A 16,227-nucleotide genomic window follows, 5' to 3' on the forward strand; every position below is an offset into this window, starting at 1 on the left:
ATTAGCCCTTTAAAAAATTATTATCCCTTTAAAAAAAATTATTATCCCTTTAAAAAAATTATTTTCCCTTTAAAAAAATTATTATCCCTTTAAAAAAATTATTTTCCCTTTATAAAAATTATTATCCCTTTAAAAAAATTATTAGCCCTTTAAAAAAATTAGTAGCCCTTTAAAAAATTATTATCCCTTTAAAAAAAATTATTAGCCCTTTAAAAAAATTATTAGCCCTTTAAGCTAAAATTTTTTCGATTATTTACAGAACAAACCATCATTATACAATAACTTGCCTAATTACCCTAACCTGCCTAGTTAACCTAATTAACCTAGTTAAGCCTTTAAATGTCACTTTAAGCTGTAAAGAAGTGTCTTGAAAAATATCTAGTCAAATATTATTTACTGTCATCATGACAAAGACAAAAGAATTTAGTTATTAGAAACGAGTAATTAATTTTGACATCAACTGTACACACACACACACACACACACACACACACACACACACACACACACACACACACACACACACACACACACACACACACACACACACACACACACACACACACACACACACACACGCCTTAGAACTGTAATACGTTAAATTATTTCTGTATTACTTTTGAGTTGCTTTCACTAAAATAACTACAGAACTACAACTTAAAGATGAAATGTCAGATTTTTGAAATAAAAAAACAAAAAAACAAATAAAACAATAGAACTTGTGCTAGCCATCAGCCATGACATTTTTTTGTTTATATTGGCAAAAAAAAAACGGAAATGGTTGATCTTGAGCACTGATTGTGCGCTGCCTCCACACAACCACTAAAAACGCTCATGTTTTTAGGAGAACTTGAATTAGATGTGAACTAGATGTGACTGATGCATCCTGGAACAGCCACTAGGAGAACATGTTTTACCAAAAGCGTTCACACACATCTTTTAAAACAAAAGTCTCAAAACAAGAACACTCTTCGACCCACTAAAAACTGCAATCTAGCAGTTGAAAAACAATTAAAAAAATAATAATAAACAAAAAGATAAACAAGATTTTTAGTTTAGGCGAAAAACTTCCATGATTCAACACAGTTACGGCACCATCAAACTATGCCCTTGTTTGTGTTGAATACTCGCCCTCAAGTGGCAAAAAATTACATTTTGGACCAAATGTGTGTATGTACAAAGTAAAATATTACTGAAAATGGATTAATAATGCAGTGTTTTTCAACCATGTTCCTGCAGGACCACCAGCACTGCATGTTTGGGATGTCTCTTTTGTCTGTCACACCCATTACAGGTCTTTCAGTCTCTGCTAATGAGATGATAATATATATCAGGCATGTTTGGTTAAGAAGACATGGAAAATGTGTAGAGCTGGTGGTCCTCCAGAAGCGTGGTTGAGAAACACTGCCTTCCAAAACAGCAAAAACTAACTAGTAATGCCTTGCTTGTCAAAAACTATACAGATAAATCAAACGGAATCGTTCCAACTCAATTCATGTCTCCCATTTAATGTGCAATAATAATGAAACCTTTACATACATGCGAAAAGAAAACCCCGTCCTTGTCATCCTCCGAGTCTCCTTTCAGCATCTGGTTTGGCGTCCACGCCTGGGCAAAATTCAGGAAGTCCCACTTCTCCTGGTCTCCCTCTTCAGCCTTCAGATACTCTTTCTTTCCGTTCAGAGCGCTGCCGGTAACCGTTTCCTGTCCGATATCATTTGTAAGACTCTCAGCAGATAAAAGCAAATTTTCCAAACAAGTCCTTATTGTACAGTACGAAGCCTATGGTAGATATTGTGCTCCCACTTAATTTAGTCCCAAGACATTACATATTGATCCTTTTTAAAAGCACTCTGGCAACAAGTCCGAAAACTAAGCTCCCTAAGTAAGTTATATAAATGCATGTGAAACTAGTGCAGAGCATCTGTGGATACTGCAGCTAGGGATTTGTTTTTAATCGATGTACCTTTCTGTTGAGCATGGCCCACATGACGGTGTCAAATGTTCCTTTGGCGATGAGGTAGTGGATGTGTACGGTCGCGGTTTGCCCTATTCGATGCGCTCTGTCCTCTGCTTGTTTGATGTGTCCGGGGTTCCAGTAGAGTTCGGCAAATACCACATGAGACGCGGCTGTAAATGTCAAACCCTGGGAGCACACAAGTGGATACAATCTACTGTAGGAGAGCAATATTGGCACGTTATTGAAAATGTACATTCATCGCGGCTGACATGTTTGAGAGCATTACTAGGCTCTGGGAAGAAGTTTATAAGGCTGTTACGGGTGTTAAAATAAAAGGTTATGTGAATATTATGGACGGCGTGATTTAGAGTGTTTAAGGTTGTGAGAAATGTTGAAAAAATTGTAGGTTTTGTTTAGTTTAAACACACATACAGGTCAGTTTTCTTTCTCAGTTATGGTGTAGTAACAAGAGGTTGTGACATACAAATGCGATTGTTTATAATGTTAAAGGAGCAGTTCACCTTGTGTAATTCAATACGAAGGTGACAGGTTTTTCATCAGTTTTATATTTAAAAAAGGTTTATGCTTAATTAATAGGTGTATATTAATCAAATACCTATTTAATGGCTACTTGAAAAAGAAAATAATTTAATTAAAAACATGGATAAAGTAAAAATGTACAAAAAATAGTGTTCAGTTTCGTCCAGCACATTTAACTTTCCTCAGTCAGAAATCGGCCATCTGAATAATAAAAATTTTTAAACATAACAATAAATAAATAAATAAATAATAATAATAATAATAATAATAATAATAATAATAATAATAATGTAGAGCTTGATTTCTTTTTTTTGTACGTTTTAAAAGTTGTACTTTTAAATACCATAAAAGTGGTATTTTGTCTTTCAAGAAAAAGCTCCAAGATTCAGAATAAAAGTTGGGCTACTTGTAGGGAAAGATGACTTCACTTTCGTTATATTGTATGATTTCTTCCACAGTTAGATGTTGGACTCATGAAAAACAATTCTTTGGATTCATTTGAAGTCTTCTTAGAAGGGTTATTTTCCAAATTTATGATGGCATAGCAGGCAAAATAAGACAAATGAGTTCATTTATTGGGGGGTGGGGGTCATTCAAACCCTCTGAACCCTCCCTGACTACTGGCCAGCAGGAGGGATGGGATGTCGTTGACACGGACGTTATAGCGCATCTAAACCAATGAGAAGATTAGGAATGGGCCTAAAGGTGGGTTTACACCAAACGCAGAGTACTGCGACACTAGCTCTCGCTTACTTACAGAATGTTTTTTACTTTACACTGTAAAAAATGCTGGGTTCCACATAATCAATTTGTATTGGGACAACATGAAGGAATTAAGGTAACTTATTAGATTTTACAAATGTAAGTAGATTGAACATAAAGCGATTAAGCTGCCCTAAAATAAACGCAATAATGTGTTGTTTCAGCTCTTTAAAAAACATAGTTTAAACCACTTTTGAGTGTAAGCAAATTTGAGTTTAATTACTTGAACTTGCACAACAAATGACAATGTTTATGTAGCAAATGCGTTTTAAACTTTTTAAATAAATAATCAACTAATAATAGTGTCTATTTTTTTACTTATCTTTTAAAACTTTTGAAATAAGTGCGCAATACACTACTTTTGAATTCATTGTTGAATTTTGCGTATGAGAATGCGATTAATCTTAGGAAATATTGTTTCATCAATCCAGATTTGTTTATACGTTTTTATTTGTATTTTTTTTCATTGTCCAGCACTACTTTTAACACCGTTAATAAAGTCAAGCAATCAGTACCTGTCCAGCTGCCTGTATACTGAGTACAGCCACACGCGTGTCTGGATCATTTTGAAAACGATGCACCAACTGGATCCTTTCTGCAGACGGAACGCTGCCATCGATGCGGATATAACCAGCCTGAAAAAGAAGTCGAATCTTTTTAATGAAGCAAAAATTACCAGCTTAAAATCAAAATCCCTGCAAACTAAAAGCACAGCAAGGAGCAGCAAGGAGCATCTAAGCATCGCTCGGTGCTGAAAAGACAGAGTTTTGCAGATCTGTGATCTTTAATGCATTGGAGTCTTAACTTGCTCCAAAAAGTGAGGCATTCAGAGTTTGCATCTTTCAAGTACATTCTGGGCATTATCATCTCCCTGCCGTCATCTGACAGCTGTAAAGCACAGGTGAAGCTGTACAACACCTTTTCTCTCTCTCCGCCTGGCAAAACTTCAGAACTTTTTCACACCCGTGTTAATTTTAGCTTCCCGCCGAACTTTTTTTTCGCATCTCTCGCTCGGGGTGCGAGTAGCGTGACAGGTGTGAGAGCGTCGGAGCGCGTGTGCCGCCCCGATTTCGTGCGATCACACCTGCTGGTGCGAGGCCCCCTCTTCCCCCATAAGATTCATAAGATCCAATTAACGGAAGGATGGATAAAAAGGGAAAAGCTGCAAAAAAAAAATAAAATTACGTTCACAGTCTCTGGGATCAAACGTCTGGCCAGAGAGAAGCGTAACAAAGTGAGAGTGAGATGGAGGGGAAAAAAAAGCGGGGGCCAAAAAAAGAAGAGGAAATTGACAAAACAAGCTCTCATTAAAACAGTGAGACATCTGTGAAGACACCGTGTCGACACCCAGCCGCGCACTTTAGGGTGCAAAGTGTTTTCAGCGCGACGCTGTGTGAACAGGGACAAAAAGAACGAATCACGGTAAAAGAATCAACAACTTCTGATGAAATGTCTGTTAGATGTCAAAAATGGGTTTGTCAAGTGATGCAATGCAAATTTAGAAGAACGTTTAGAAGGGCACCAAAGCCTGAATCGCATCAAAGTTTGTGATGGGTTTATTAGACCTGAATCTTTGAGGAAAAAAAATGACAAGTGGTTTTATAAATGAATCATTTAGATTTTTTTGTGTGAGTTGGTTCAACTGACTCAATTTAAGATTCTAATCCAAATGAACACTGGGCAAAACATAACACACTTAAATAAACCAAATACATTTAAAAGCAAAAAAAAAAAAAAAACTTAAATAGACACAATTTTTTTTAAATTCCACAATATTTTCCATTTTTTCATAGGATGACTCATGGGGGTCATACACAATATTAATTCTTTTTCCACTGCACCATAACTTTTTACTCTATACTCTACATTATTTCTGTTAAGTGACAAGACTTTTGTCTAAGCAAAGTCAGACCTTACTGTCCTAATTAAATAATTTAAAAATCAAGGCATGATCATATTTTATTTAGGTATAATAAGCGTAATCTAGAGACCTTTGCCTTTCATATAAGCCACTTCTGATACCAAATGATCAAATGGAAGTCAAGTTATTATTTGTTGTTCCTAAAACTTGCATAGGCGACAAGACTTGTCAGGTAGTGCATACTTTACAATTACAATCAATTTAAAATCAATCTGAGGGTTTAAAAAAATTTGGTCCCACTTTATAATAAGTGGCCTTAACTAATATGTTCTTACACAGGAATTTATTGTTTGTTACAATGTACTTATTGTGTAAGTACATGTATTTATTGTGTACTTATGCTTGATTAAATATCTGTACGTAATTACATCTGTAATTAACTTCTGTAACATTTGTAAATACACTGTTGACCATCCCTTACACCTTAACCCACCCTGAAACCTACCCACACCACCAAACCTGTCTCTAACCCAACCCCTATCCCAACTCAAGAGCACCACAAGTGTTCTCAAATACATTATGAACACAGTAAGTACATTGTATTTATTTTTTGATGTAAGTACATAGTAGTTAAGGACACTTAATATAAAGTGGGACCAAAAAATCTAAATACTGAGAAAAGTTGTTTAAATGAAGTGCTTATCCTAATAAAAATTTTTAGTTTTTATAATTTTACTGTAGGAAATGTACAAAATATTTTATTGAAGCATAATCTTTACTTACTATTCTAATAAAACTCAATCATTTAGACTTTTACAACGTGTTTTGGGCTATTGGCAAGAATACACCAATACAACTTAAGAGGCCTTTCACATATCGCTTCTTAAAGCACATGAAGCGTAGATTCCTTCACCAATTTCAACGCGCTACACTTTTAGTGGTGTCTGTTGGTGATAAAGCAGCCATCTATATCTATATAACTATTCTCTCAGTGCGTGATATTTTTGTACGAAACTTTGGTTCACTTCTATGTCTATAAAGTGCTCTTTAAATCTCCAAAAAGTATTGATAGCGCTTCACTTTTTCCGCATTTTTTTATGTTAAAGCCTTATTCCAAAATTAATTCATATATTTATTTCCTCAGAATGCAACACACAATACCCCATAATGACAATGTGAAATAAAAAAATTGTGAAAAAAGTGAAATTGTTAAAATTGTTGCAAATTTATATAATAAAAATAAAAACCTGAAGAATCACATAAGTATTTGCAGCTTTTGCCTTGAAGCTCTAAATTGAGCTCAGCTACATTCAGTTTCCACCGATCATTCTTGAGATGTTTCAGCAGCTTTATTGGAGTTCACCTGTGGGAAATTCAGTTGATTGGACATGATTTGAAAAGGCATACACCTGTCTATAGAAGGTCCCAGGGTTGACAGTGCATGTCAAAGCACAAACCAAGCATGAAGACAAAGGAATTGTCTGTAGACCTCAGAGAAAGGATTGCCTCGAGGCACAAGGACATCTAAGCTGAGTGATCGGGGGAGAAGGGCCTTAATCAAGGAGGTGATCAATAACGCGATGGTCACTCTGTCTGAGCTCCATCATTCTTCTGTAGAGAGAGGAGAACCTTACAGAAGGACAACCATCTGTGCAGCAATCCACAAATCAGGCCTGTATGTTAAGTAGACAGATGGAAGCCACTCCTCTCCTGGAACTTGCCAAATGGCTTCTGAAGGACTCTCAGACCACAAGAAACAAAATTCTCTGGTCTGATGAGATTAAAACTGAACACTTAGGAGTGAATGCCAGGCATTACGTTTGGAGAAAACCGAGCAGGGCTCACCCATCCCTAATACCATCCCTCCAGTTAAGCATGATGGTGGCAGTATCATCAGTATCAGTGCTCTTGACATCAGACTGGGGCGCCGGTTCATCTTCCAGCAGGACAATGACCCAAAGCACATCACCAAAATATCAACAAGGTGGCTACACAACAACTCAGTGAATGTCCTTGAGTGGCCCAACCAGAACCCAGACCTAAATCCTATTGAACATCTCTGAGGAGATCTGAAAACGGCTGTACAGAATGTTTGTAGAATTTTGAGGAAATGTAATCCATTTTGGAATAAGGCTGTAACAGAAAAAAAAATGTGGAAAAAGTGAAGCGTTATGAAGGCTTTCCGGATGCACAGTACATAACTGTAACAATCTTTGTTACATAGAAAAATTGCACAAATTGGGTGTTTATATATAATTCAACATCTCTAGGTATTGCTTTGAGAATCGAACCAAAAAAAGTGATTTGCACCTTTGATTAAAGTGTATAAGTTGTTAAACATTTCTCAAATTTTGCTCATCAGAATAAAGAACAATGCTATGTATCTTCGAAACAATGAGCGTAATTAAAGGATGACAGAATTATCATTTTGGGATGAAAGTTTAGTGCTAAACATAACTTTAAACTAAAGCTTCTTCTACACACTCGTCTGATTGACAGCGAGACTCTGACCCATTCTTTGGGCGTAAGAATGAACCAGTGCCCTACTGAGGGAATGTGTTAAAGCAAAGAATGAACTCTACCCAGGGAATCAACACGCTCTCCTTCACCTCCTTTACTGCTGTCAAGCCCTTTCATTGCGTTTTTTTTTTCTCTCTCCCCCATTTCACACAAACACTTTTTTGGGCCTTATCTTTCATTCAGCTCACACACACACATAAACACACACCTCTCTTTTTCCCTCTGAATGGGTCAGTGTGTGTGTGTTGGGACAGTGGTGTGACAGCCTTTGCTGCTGGCTGATTTAATGAACAGTGTTGAGGTGCTGACATACTTTTGCTTTCCCTGGAGTCTCAGCGCAGACACACACACATACACACACACACACACACACCTTGGCTTCGATGACAGCCTCGGTACACGCCTGCAGCATGCTGAGATGATGAGCGAAGACCAGAAACTTCAGCTGTTCGCTCTCCAACATCATCTTTATATAGTCCTTCACCGCTCCGGCCTGAGACAGAAATAAAATTCAAATTGTTATACAACCAGAAAATGCTGTTTAGGAACTCAAATTATAATCAAATGACAAGAACACAGATATTTCTGGAGTGAACCTCATTGAAATTAAAAGCATGAAATCAATTCAAACGATTCATCAAAAAGTTTTTTATTATCATGTTTAACAGAAGATGGACTCTAAAATGTGTTGGTTTTCAGTGTAACAATGGTTTTTATACTGAGAGAAATCAAGTATATTGAGTATAAGAATCATTTGATGACATAATAACAGGTTTTGTGTATTTTAGACATTGGTTACCTAATAATCAGCAAGGCATGTTTTAAAATAATCTAATCAAGATATTCTTTGTTTATATTTTTACTAATTATTACATGAATATATGTTATACTGGAACAATACAATGGAATGTTATTTTACACATATTTTGACACTTTAGATTTTCATTAAATCTATCTATCTATCTATCTATCTATCTATCTATCTATCTATCTATCTATCTATCTATCTATCTATCTATCTATCTATCTATCTATATATATATATATATATATGTGTATGTATATATATATATATATATATATATATATATATATATATATATATATATATATATATATATATATATATATATATATACACATCTTCCCCCTGAAGGCAAAACCACCTTTTGCCTTCAAAACTGCCTTAATCGTTCACGGCATAGATTCAACAACGTACTAGATATATTTCTCTGAGATTATGATGCTCCATATTGACATGATGACATCACGCAGTTGCTGCAGATTTGTCAGCTGCACATCCATGATGCCAATCTCCCGTTCTGCCACATCCCAAAGGTGCTCTATTGGATTGAGAACTGGTGACTGTGGAGGCCATTTGAGTACAGTGCCAAATTCTGACCCTACCACCGAATGTCGCAACAGAAATCGAGACTCATCAGACCAGGCAACATTTTTCCAATCTTCTATTGTTCATTTTTGGTGAGCCTGTGTGAATTGTAGCCTCTTGTTATTAGCTGACAGGAGTGGCACCCGGTGTGGTCTTCTGCTGCTGTAGCCCATCCGCCTCAAGGTTGGACGTGTTGTGCCATCAGAGATGCTCTTCTGCATACTTCGGTTGTAACGGGTGGTTATTTGAGTTACTGTTGCCTTTCTATCAGCTCGAACCATTCTCTGAACTCCTCTGGCACCAACAAGGCACCCACAGAACTGCCACTCACTGGATATTTTCTCTTTTTCAGGCCATTTCCTGTAAACTCTATTGATGGTTGTGCGTGAAAATCCCAATAGATCAGCAGTTTCCGAAATACTCAGACCAGCCCGTCTGGCACCAACAAACATGCCATGTTCAAAGTCACTTAAATCACCTTTCTCGCCCATTCTGATGCTTAGAGCTGCAGCAGATTTTCTCAAACATGTCTACATCGAGTTGCTGCCATGTGATTGGCTGATTAGAAATATACGTTAACAAGCAGATGGATAGGTGTCCCTAATAAAGTGGCCGGTCAGTGAATATATTAGTTCAAAAATTATATATATATAAAAATATATAAATCAAATTTGACATTTTTTTAAAGATATTTTTTAAGTGATGCTCAACAAAAACAAGGAAATATTTTTTAATCTGGAGATTCTTTCACCTTGACTGGAATAGGGTAAATGCGGAGCTAGTGTTTCTTCCCATACTGATTAACTTCCGGTGAACGGTTAATGTGACTTTTTTCCATTTCATACGATTCGTTTTACAGCATCGATGTTGTAATGTAATTAAAATATAATCAGGTAAACAGACTTTAGCATTCATTTAGTTTCTCAAGCATAAAAATGAGACAAAAAGCAGTTTACTCGCACACGCTCGTCAGAATCGGCAGGCTAGCGCAGAAGCCCTATTGAATACACTGGGGTAAAATAAATGTTTATATTTTAAAGACATGGCAGGGAAAAATGTAATTTAATGCAGTAATTTAATTTGAGACCCACTTCATATCGGCTATCCCTCAGCCAGTGGAGATCGCTGATTTTTAAAGAAAACAGACCTTAAACGTGCCGATTTTGTAATGGCATACAGATTACCGGAAGTCACTGACAAATTAAAAGTCCTTTAGCATACTTCCGCATACTGTATACCCTATCAAAGCAGTTTTTAATTATTAATATTATTATTATTTTAAGATTAACATTAATAGAATTAAGTTATTTTTTATCAAGATAATTGTCCATTGGCTTCTCTAATTAACCTAGTCTAGTCTTTAAATTTCACGTTATGCTGAATACTGGAACAGTATCTTGCAAAATGAACTACATTTTATGTACTGTCATCATGACAAAGACAAAAAATAAATCAGATATTGAAATTGCAGTTTAAAAATGTGTTCAAAAAAACATCTCTCTGTATTACTCATTATTGACCAGTAGCTTGGATATAGTGTATACACTTAAAAATTATTCTTTATTATATATATTTTCAAGAAGTGTTAAAAGCATCTTTTTAGCCAGCAAATCCTGCTTTCCCCTTGCTAAAATAACACCAAACCCTAAAAACTGAGAGATGAACTCGTCAGCTAACGCCCGTTACGCTTAGCGTAGTTGTTAAACGAACAGCATATCAAATCATTTGCCGGAAGCCAGTCCTCGTTTTTTTTTTTTTTCCCCGAGTTTCAAAGCTGCTCTCCGGTTTCTCATTACTGAAGAGTTTTGCCTTTTTAATATCGCCTAATTGGCGCCCAAAACTGTCTGTGAAGGAGCGCAAGAGCTTTTTTTAACAGCCTCAAGTGTACGTGGTGTGTGCGTGTATGTGTGGCTCCGCTTCACTCATTTTCACTTGGCAAAAACAGCGATTTCAAGAAGTGACACCATTCCTGACACCGCACATTTCTGCCCTGAGAGAGAGGAGAGAGGAGAGGATATCATCTCAGCGGCAAACAATAAATGAAAGAGCGAGGAGGACAAGAGCAGCAGGGACCAGAACACACGGGTTTGACAAATTAAAAAAAAAAACACACACACACACACACACACACACACACACACTCTCACACGCGCTGGAAAGCTTCATTGGAGCCACACGCTGTGCTCAGGAGGACGATATAAAGTGGTTGTAGTTGGAGAAGAAAGCGGGCACACAACTCCTGGAGTAATGAAGACGCTTTGGTGGAATTGTTTTTATTTTTTTAACGACAAAGCTAGCTATGCGAGCGATTAATCGAACTTTTCAGCCCACGAGCCCCAAAATAACAACGCCAGTGACGCCAGACACCCACTATCCTCGGAGGTGGTTATAAATATAAAAATGACACATAACTGCAAACAAACACCAATTGGCTTATATAAACAAGCCAAAAACGCAACCGTCTACAACTAGGGCTGCACAATGTAGCGCAAAAGTATCGGTATTGCAATAATAGTATGTGCGTATGGCAGACATGTGTGATGAATGACATTTATTTAATATATTGGTTGTTTATCTGAATCTGACCAATCAGATGAGGCTGTATTATCTTTATTCCTGCCGCCTCAGTAATTGCTGTTCTGCTATTGCAGGGCTCGACAGTATAGACTGCCTGATGGCCCGGGGCCAGGGTGCGAGATGCTTGGGACAGTAGATAGGATGGTTACTAGCCCGATCGGGCCAGTGCTGCCTTGTCACAACAGTTTAATTTGGTGTGAACCCAGAATAAGACGACCTGAAATCTAGCACTTAAGTAATAAAAAAATATTTAGGACTCGTGTGCTGTCCATTGTTAAAAGGGTTATCACTTTATGAAGCAATTTCCACACACTTGCGTCAAATGTGTCGAACATTAAGTTGCCGGCAGACGTACGCTTCCATTCGGACAGATGTATTTGGTGTGAACCCAGCATAAGACGACATGAAATCTATCAATTAAGTAATAGGAACTATTCAGGATTTATGTGTTGTCCACTGTAGAAAGAATTATCACATTGTTAAGGCAATTTCCATACACTTGCGTCAAATGTGTCGAACATTCAGTGTTATTCGCAATGCCAGTAGCTTCCATTCGCATAGATGTATACGACATGAGCCTAGTATAAGAAAACCTGAAATATAAGAATATAAAAAGTAAATATAAAGCAATACATTTAAAGTATAAAAAAACATATAAAGACATATAAAAACATATAATGTCCAATGTTAAAAGGATTATCACATTGTTGAGGCAATTTCCGCACACTTGGGTCAAATGTGTCGAACATTCACTGTCAATCGAGCTGCCGGCAGAAGATCGTAGTTTACGTATGACATTTGTAAGATGTAATTAACTCATGCAATTACTTTAAATTGCATTTGATGTGAACCCAGAATAAGATGAACTGAACTAATTTTGTTTAAAGTTTTTTTAATATATATATAAAATATCTTTTCAGACATGTTTAGTGAGATTTTTCGAGTTTCGAAGGTTTTAGAATTCAAAATTTGTTGTTTTAAATCACAACAAATTCAAAACAAAATATCCGTTACCCTGACCATCTTGTTTGTATTTTATTTTACGTTTTATAATTTACATATTTATTTATATTGTTTAATTTTCCCAATTTCTGTTTAACGGAAAGAAGATTTTTTCAGCACTTTTTTTTTAAAAACATAATAGTTTCAATAACTCATTTCTAATAACTGATTTATTTTATCAGATTTTTTTTTCATCTGAATTTGAATGTATCTGAATTATTTAATTAAAAAAACAGTACAAACTGTAAAATTGTGAGATGTTGTTGCACTATAAAATAGCTGTTCAAAAGTAGTTTATCATTTATTTTAACTTAATAATTAATTCCAGTGTTTTTAAAGATGAATTTTCAGCTTCATAACTCCAGCCTTTAGAGTCACACGATCCTTCAGAAATCACTCTAACTTTAATTATTATTAGTATTATTATTAAAGGTAATAGTAAAAATGACTGGAGTAATAATTTTATTTGAAATTATACACAATAAGTAATAAATAAATATTAAGTAAATAGATATTTAACAGTTTAATAAATTTTTTTTACATTTAATAAATTCCGCCTAGACGAACAAAATCCTTTCTCCTTTAAAAAAAACATTAATAACACCTGACCCCCTTTGAATTTTAAAGTTACCAGAGCAAAGATATGTTCACAGTATGTTGGATAATACTTTTTCTTCTGGAGAAAGTCTTATTTGTTTTATTTCAGCAAGAATTAAATTTTTTAAACACCACTTTAAGGTCAAAATTATTAGCCCCTTTAAGCTGTATTATTTTCCCATAGTCTACAGAACAAACCATCATCATACAATAACTTGCCTAATTACCCTAACCTGCCTAGTTAATCTTTAAATGTCACTTTAAGCTGTATAGAAGTGTCTTGAAAAATATCTAGTAAAATATTATTTACGGTCATCATGGCAAAGAGAAAATAATTCAGGTATTAGAAATGAGCTATTAAAACTATTTTGTTTAGTTATGTGTAGAGAAAATCTTCTCTCCAATAAACAGAAATCGGAGACAAAAATAAGCGAGAGAGAGAGAGAGAGAGAGAAAAACAACTGTAACAATGGAAAAATAAAGTAATATGATGTAAAACAGATATTGTATTTTTAAATATAATATAATTCTAATGGGGCAACGCATTGGCGCAGTAGGTAGTGCTGTCACTTCACTGCAAAAAGGTCACTGGTTCGAGCCTCAGCTGGGCCAGTTTCTGTTTCTGTGTGGAGTTTGTATGTTTTCCCTGCATTCGCAAGTGTTTCCTCCGGGTGCTCCGGTTTCCCCCACAGTCCATAAAGACATGCGGTACAGGTGAATTGAGTAGGCTAAATTGTCCGTAGTGTATGAGTGTGAGTGTGAATGAGTGTGTGTGAATGTTTCCCAGAGATGGGTTGCGTCTAGATGAATAAATGAATAATCCTAATGATTTCCCCCTTAATTTATGTCATGCATGTATTTTTACTTGATATTTTATTGCATTAAACTTTAATTCATTCATTAGTTTTTCCATTTTTATTTTTATATGCGCTTATTTATTTTTATATTGCTTCACTTTTAGAATAGTTTATATTTATTTATGTATTACTGCACTTTATGTTTTCCAGATATTTATGCTCTCATTTATCATTTCATTGTTGCATATTTGGTCCTCCATATCACACAGCCAATTAATCAAGTCAAATCTATAGAAAAAAAACTGTTTTAATATAAACAACGATCGATCTGGGAAATGTATGCAAATGAGCATCCCTAGCATGAACAGTGACGTCGAACTGATGCAAAAAACAGCCCAAATAAATCACACAAAGCTCCAGCGGGTCTCGCCTGGGGCTCATAAAAACACCTTGTTAAGTCTGGGAAACGGCGAGATCTGCAGGAAAAGATGTGGGGCGATCAGAAAGGTCAGCATTAAGGTCGTCTCGGCGCTGGTCCGGCCCCCCTGGAGATGGTTCCCATGGCAATGCCGTTGTGTTTGATGTGGAGAACAGAAGGGCCGGTTGGCATGGTGGTCGTTAGCGGCGACATCACGCTGTCCCTCATCGTTAGAGAGAGGCAAGCGCGCCGCAGATGCCCGTTACTCTGATGGCATTCACAGAAATGAGGGCTGGCTCGCTTTTTTTTTTCTTTTCATTTGCACTGGAAATAGCAGATCAGAGGAGGATGTAGAGCAGGAGGACTCAGAGACTAGTGATATTACGCTGAGCCCATTCAGATTTATGGTTTTCATCTGATGAATGATTAATAAAAGATATATATAGAGATCAGATATTTGGGGTTGTCAAATTGGAACCACCCAGAACGCCCTAGAAACACATTTGACATGGTACTAAAGCAACATCCTGGCAACCTTGGTGCAGTTTTTGCTTATGATGTTGTTTGTGTGTGTGTTCATGATTTTTTATTAATTCTTCTTATTATTGCAAGTTTTCTCTAGATTTAAAGTTCATAGTTATGTGTTTGGTCAATATGCCATTTGTCTTATTCTGTAAACTACAGATTACATGTCTTCCAAACTCTTAAAAGAAATATGTTGTTATTTAGAGCATTGTTTGGCATTAAATAACAAAAAAGGCCACTTTTGCAATTTTTTCTTTTTTTTCTTTTTTGCAAAGGTGTCTAAATGATTTTTATGAAGTTTATGAAAGTTTTTTTAAAATAAATGTTTAACCAAGTTTTCTTTATTAATTGGATATTTATTTATTGTTTCTATATTTATTGGATATTTCTTTATTTATTGAATATTTCTTTATTTATTATTTCTTTATGTATTGAATATTTCTTTATTTATTATTTCTTTATTTACTGAATATTTCTTTATTCATTATTTCTTTATTTATTGGATATTTCTTCATTAATTACTTCTTTATTTATTGGATATTTATTTATTTATTGGATATTTCATTATTTATTATTTCTTTATTGGCTATTTACTTATTGCTTGTTTCTTTGATTAGGTGATATTTATTTATTTATTATTTCTTTTTGAATATTTATTTATTAATTATTTTTTCATTATTTAGTGGATATTTCTTTATTATTATTTCTTTATTGGATATTTTTTATATAGTATTTCTTTATTTATTGGACATTTCTTTATTTATCATTTCTTTTTTGAATATTTATTTATAAATTTTTTTTTGCTTTATTTAGTGGATATTTCTTTTTTATTATTTCTTTATTTATTGAATATTTATTTATTTATTATTTCTTTATTTATTGGACATTTCTTTATTTATTATTTCTTTATTGGATATTTATTTCTTTATTATTTCTTTATTTGTTGGATATTTATTTCTTTATTATTTCTTTATTGTATATTTATTTCTTTATTTATTGGATATTTATTTATTATTTATTTATTGAATATTTATTCATCTATTTATTATTTCTTTGATTATCTGATATTTATTTATTTATTGGATATTTCTTTATTTTTTATTTCTTTTTGGATATTTCTTTATTTATTATTTCCTTATTTATTGGACATTTCTTTATTTATTATTTCTTTATTTATTAAATATTTATTTGGGTAATACATTTGCTATTAAATGGCGGACTTTGTAAGTAGAAAAACTGAACACTTCACTAGCGAGAAAACAGTTAAACAGACCATCT

General features: G+C 34.8%; 1 protein-coding gene across 1 annotated transcript in view; it reads right to left on the reverse strand.

The window, feature by feature from the left end:
• zranb3 (zinc finger, RAN-binding domain containing 3) overlaps positions 1-16,227 on the reverse strand; it is a 127,654-nt gene that overhangs the window by 43,652 nt on the left and 67,775 nt on the right. The window contains exons 9-12 of the mRNA XM_017353438.4: positions 8,017-8,136; positions 3,778-3,897; positions 1,967-2,146; positions 1,540-1,704 (exon numbers count right to left, since the gene is read on the reverse strand). Of these exons, the coding sequence (XP_017208927.2) occupies positions 1,540-1,704; positions 1,967-2,146; positions 3,778-3,897; positions 8,017-8,136 (585 nt within the window). The remainder of the gene's footprint in view (positions 1-1,539; positions 1,705-1,966; positions 2,147-3,777; positions 3,898-8,016; positions 8,137-16,227) is intronic.

This window comes from Danio rerio, chromosome 22, assembly GCF_049306965.1.
Source record: "Danio rerio strain Tuebingen ecotype United States chromosome 22, GRCz12tu, whole genome shotgun sequence".
Taxonomy (NCBI): domain Eukaryota; kingdom Metazoa; phylum Chordata; class Actinopteri; order Cypriniformes; family Danionidae; genus Danio; species Danio rerio.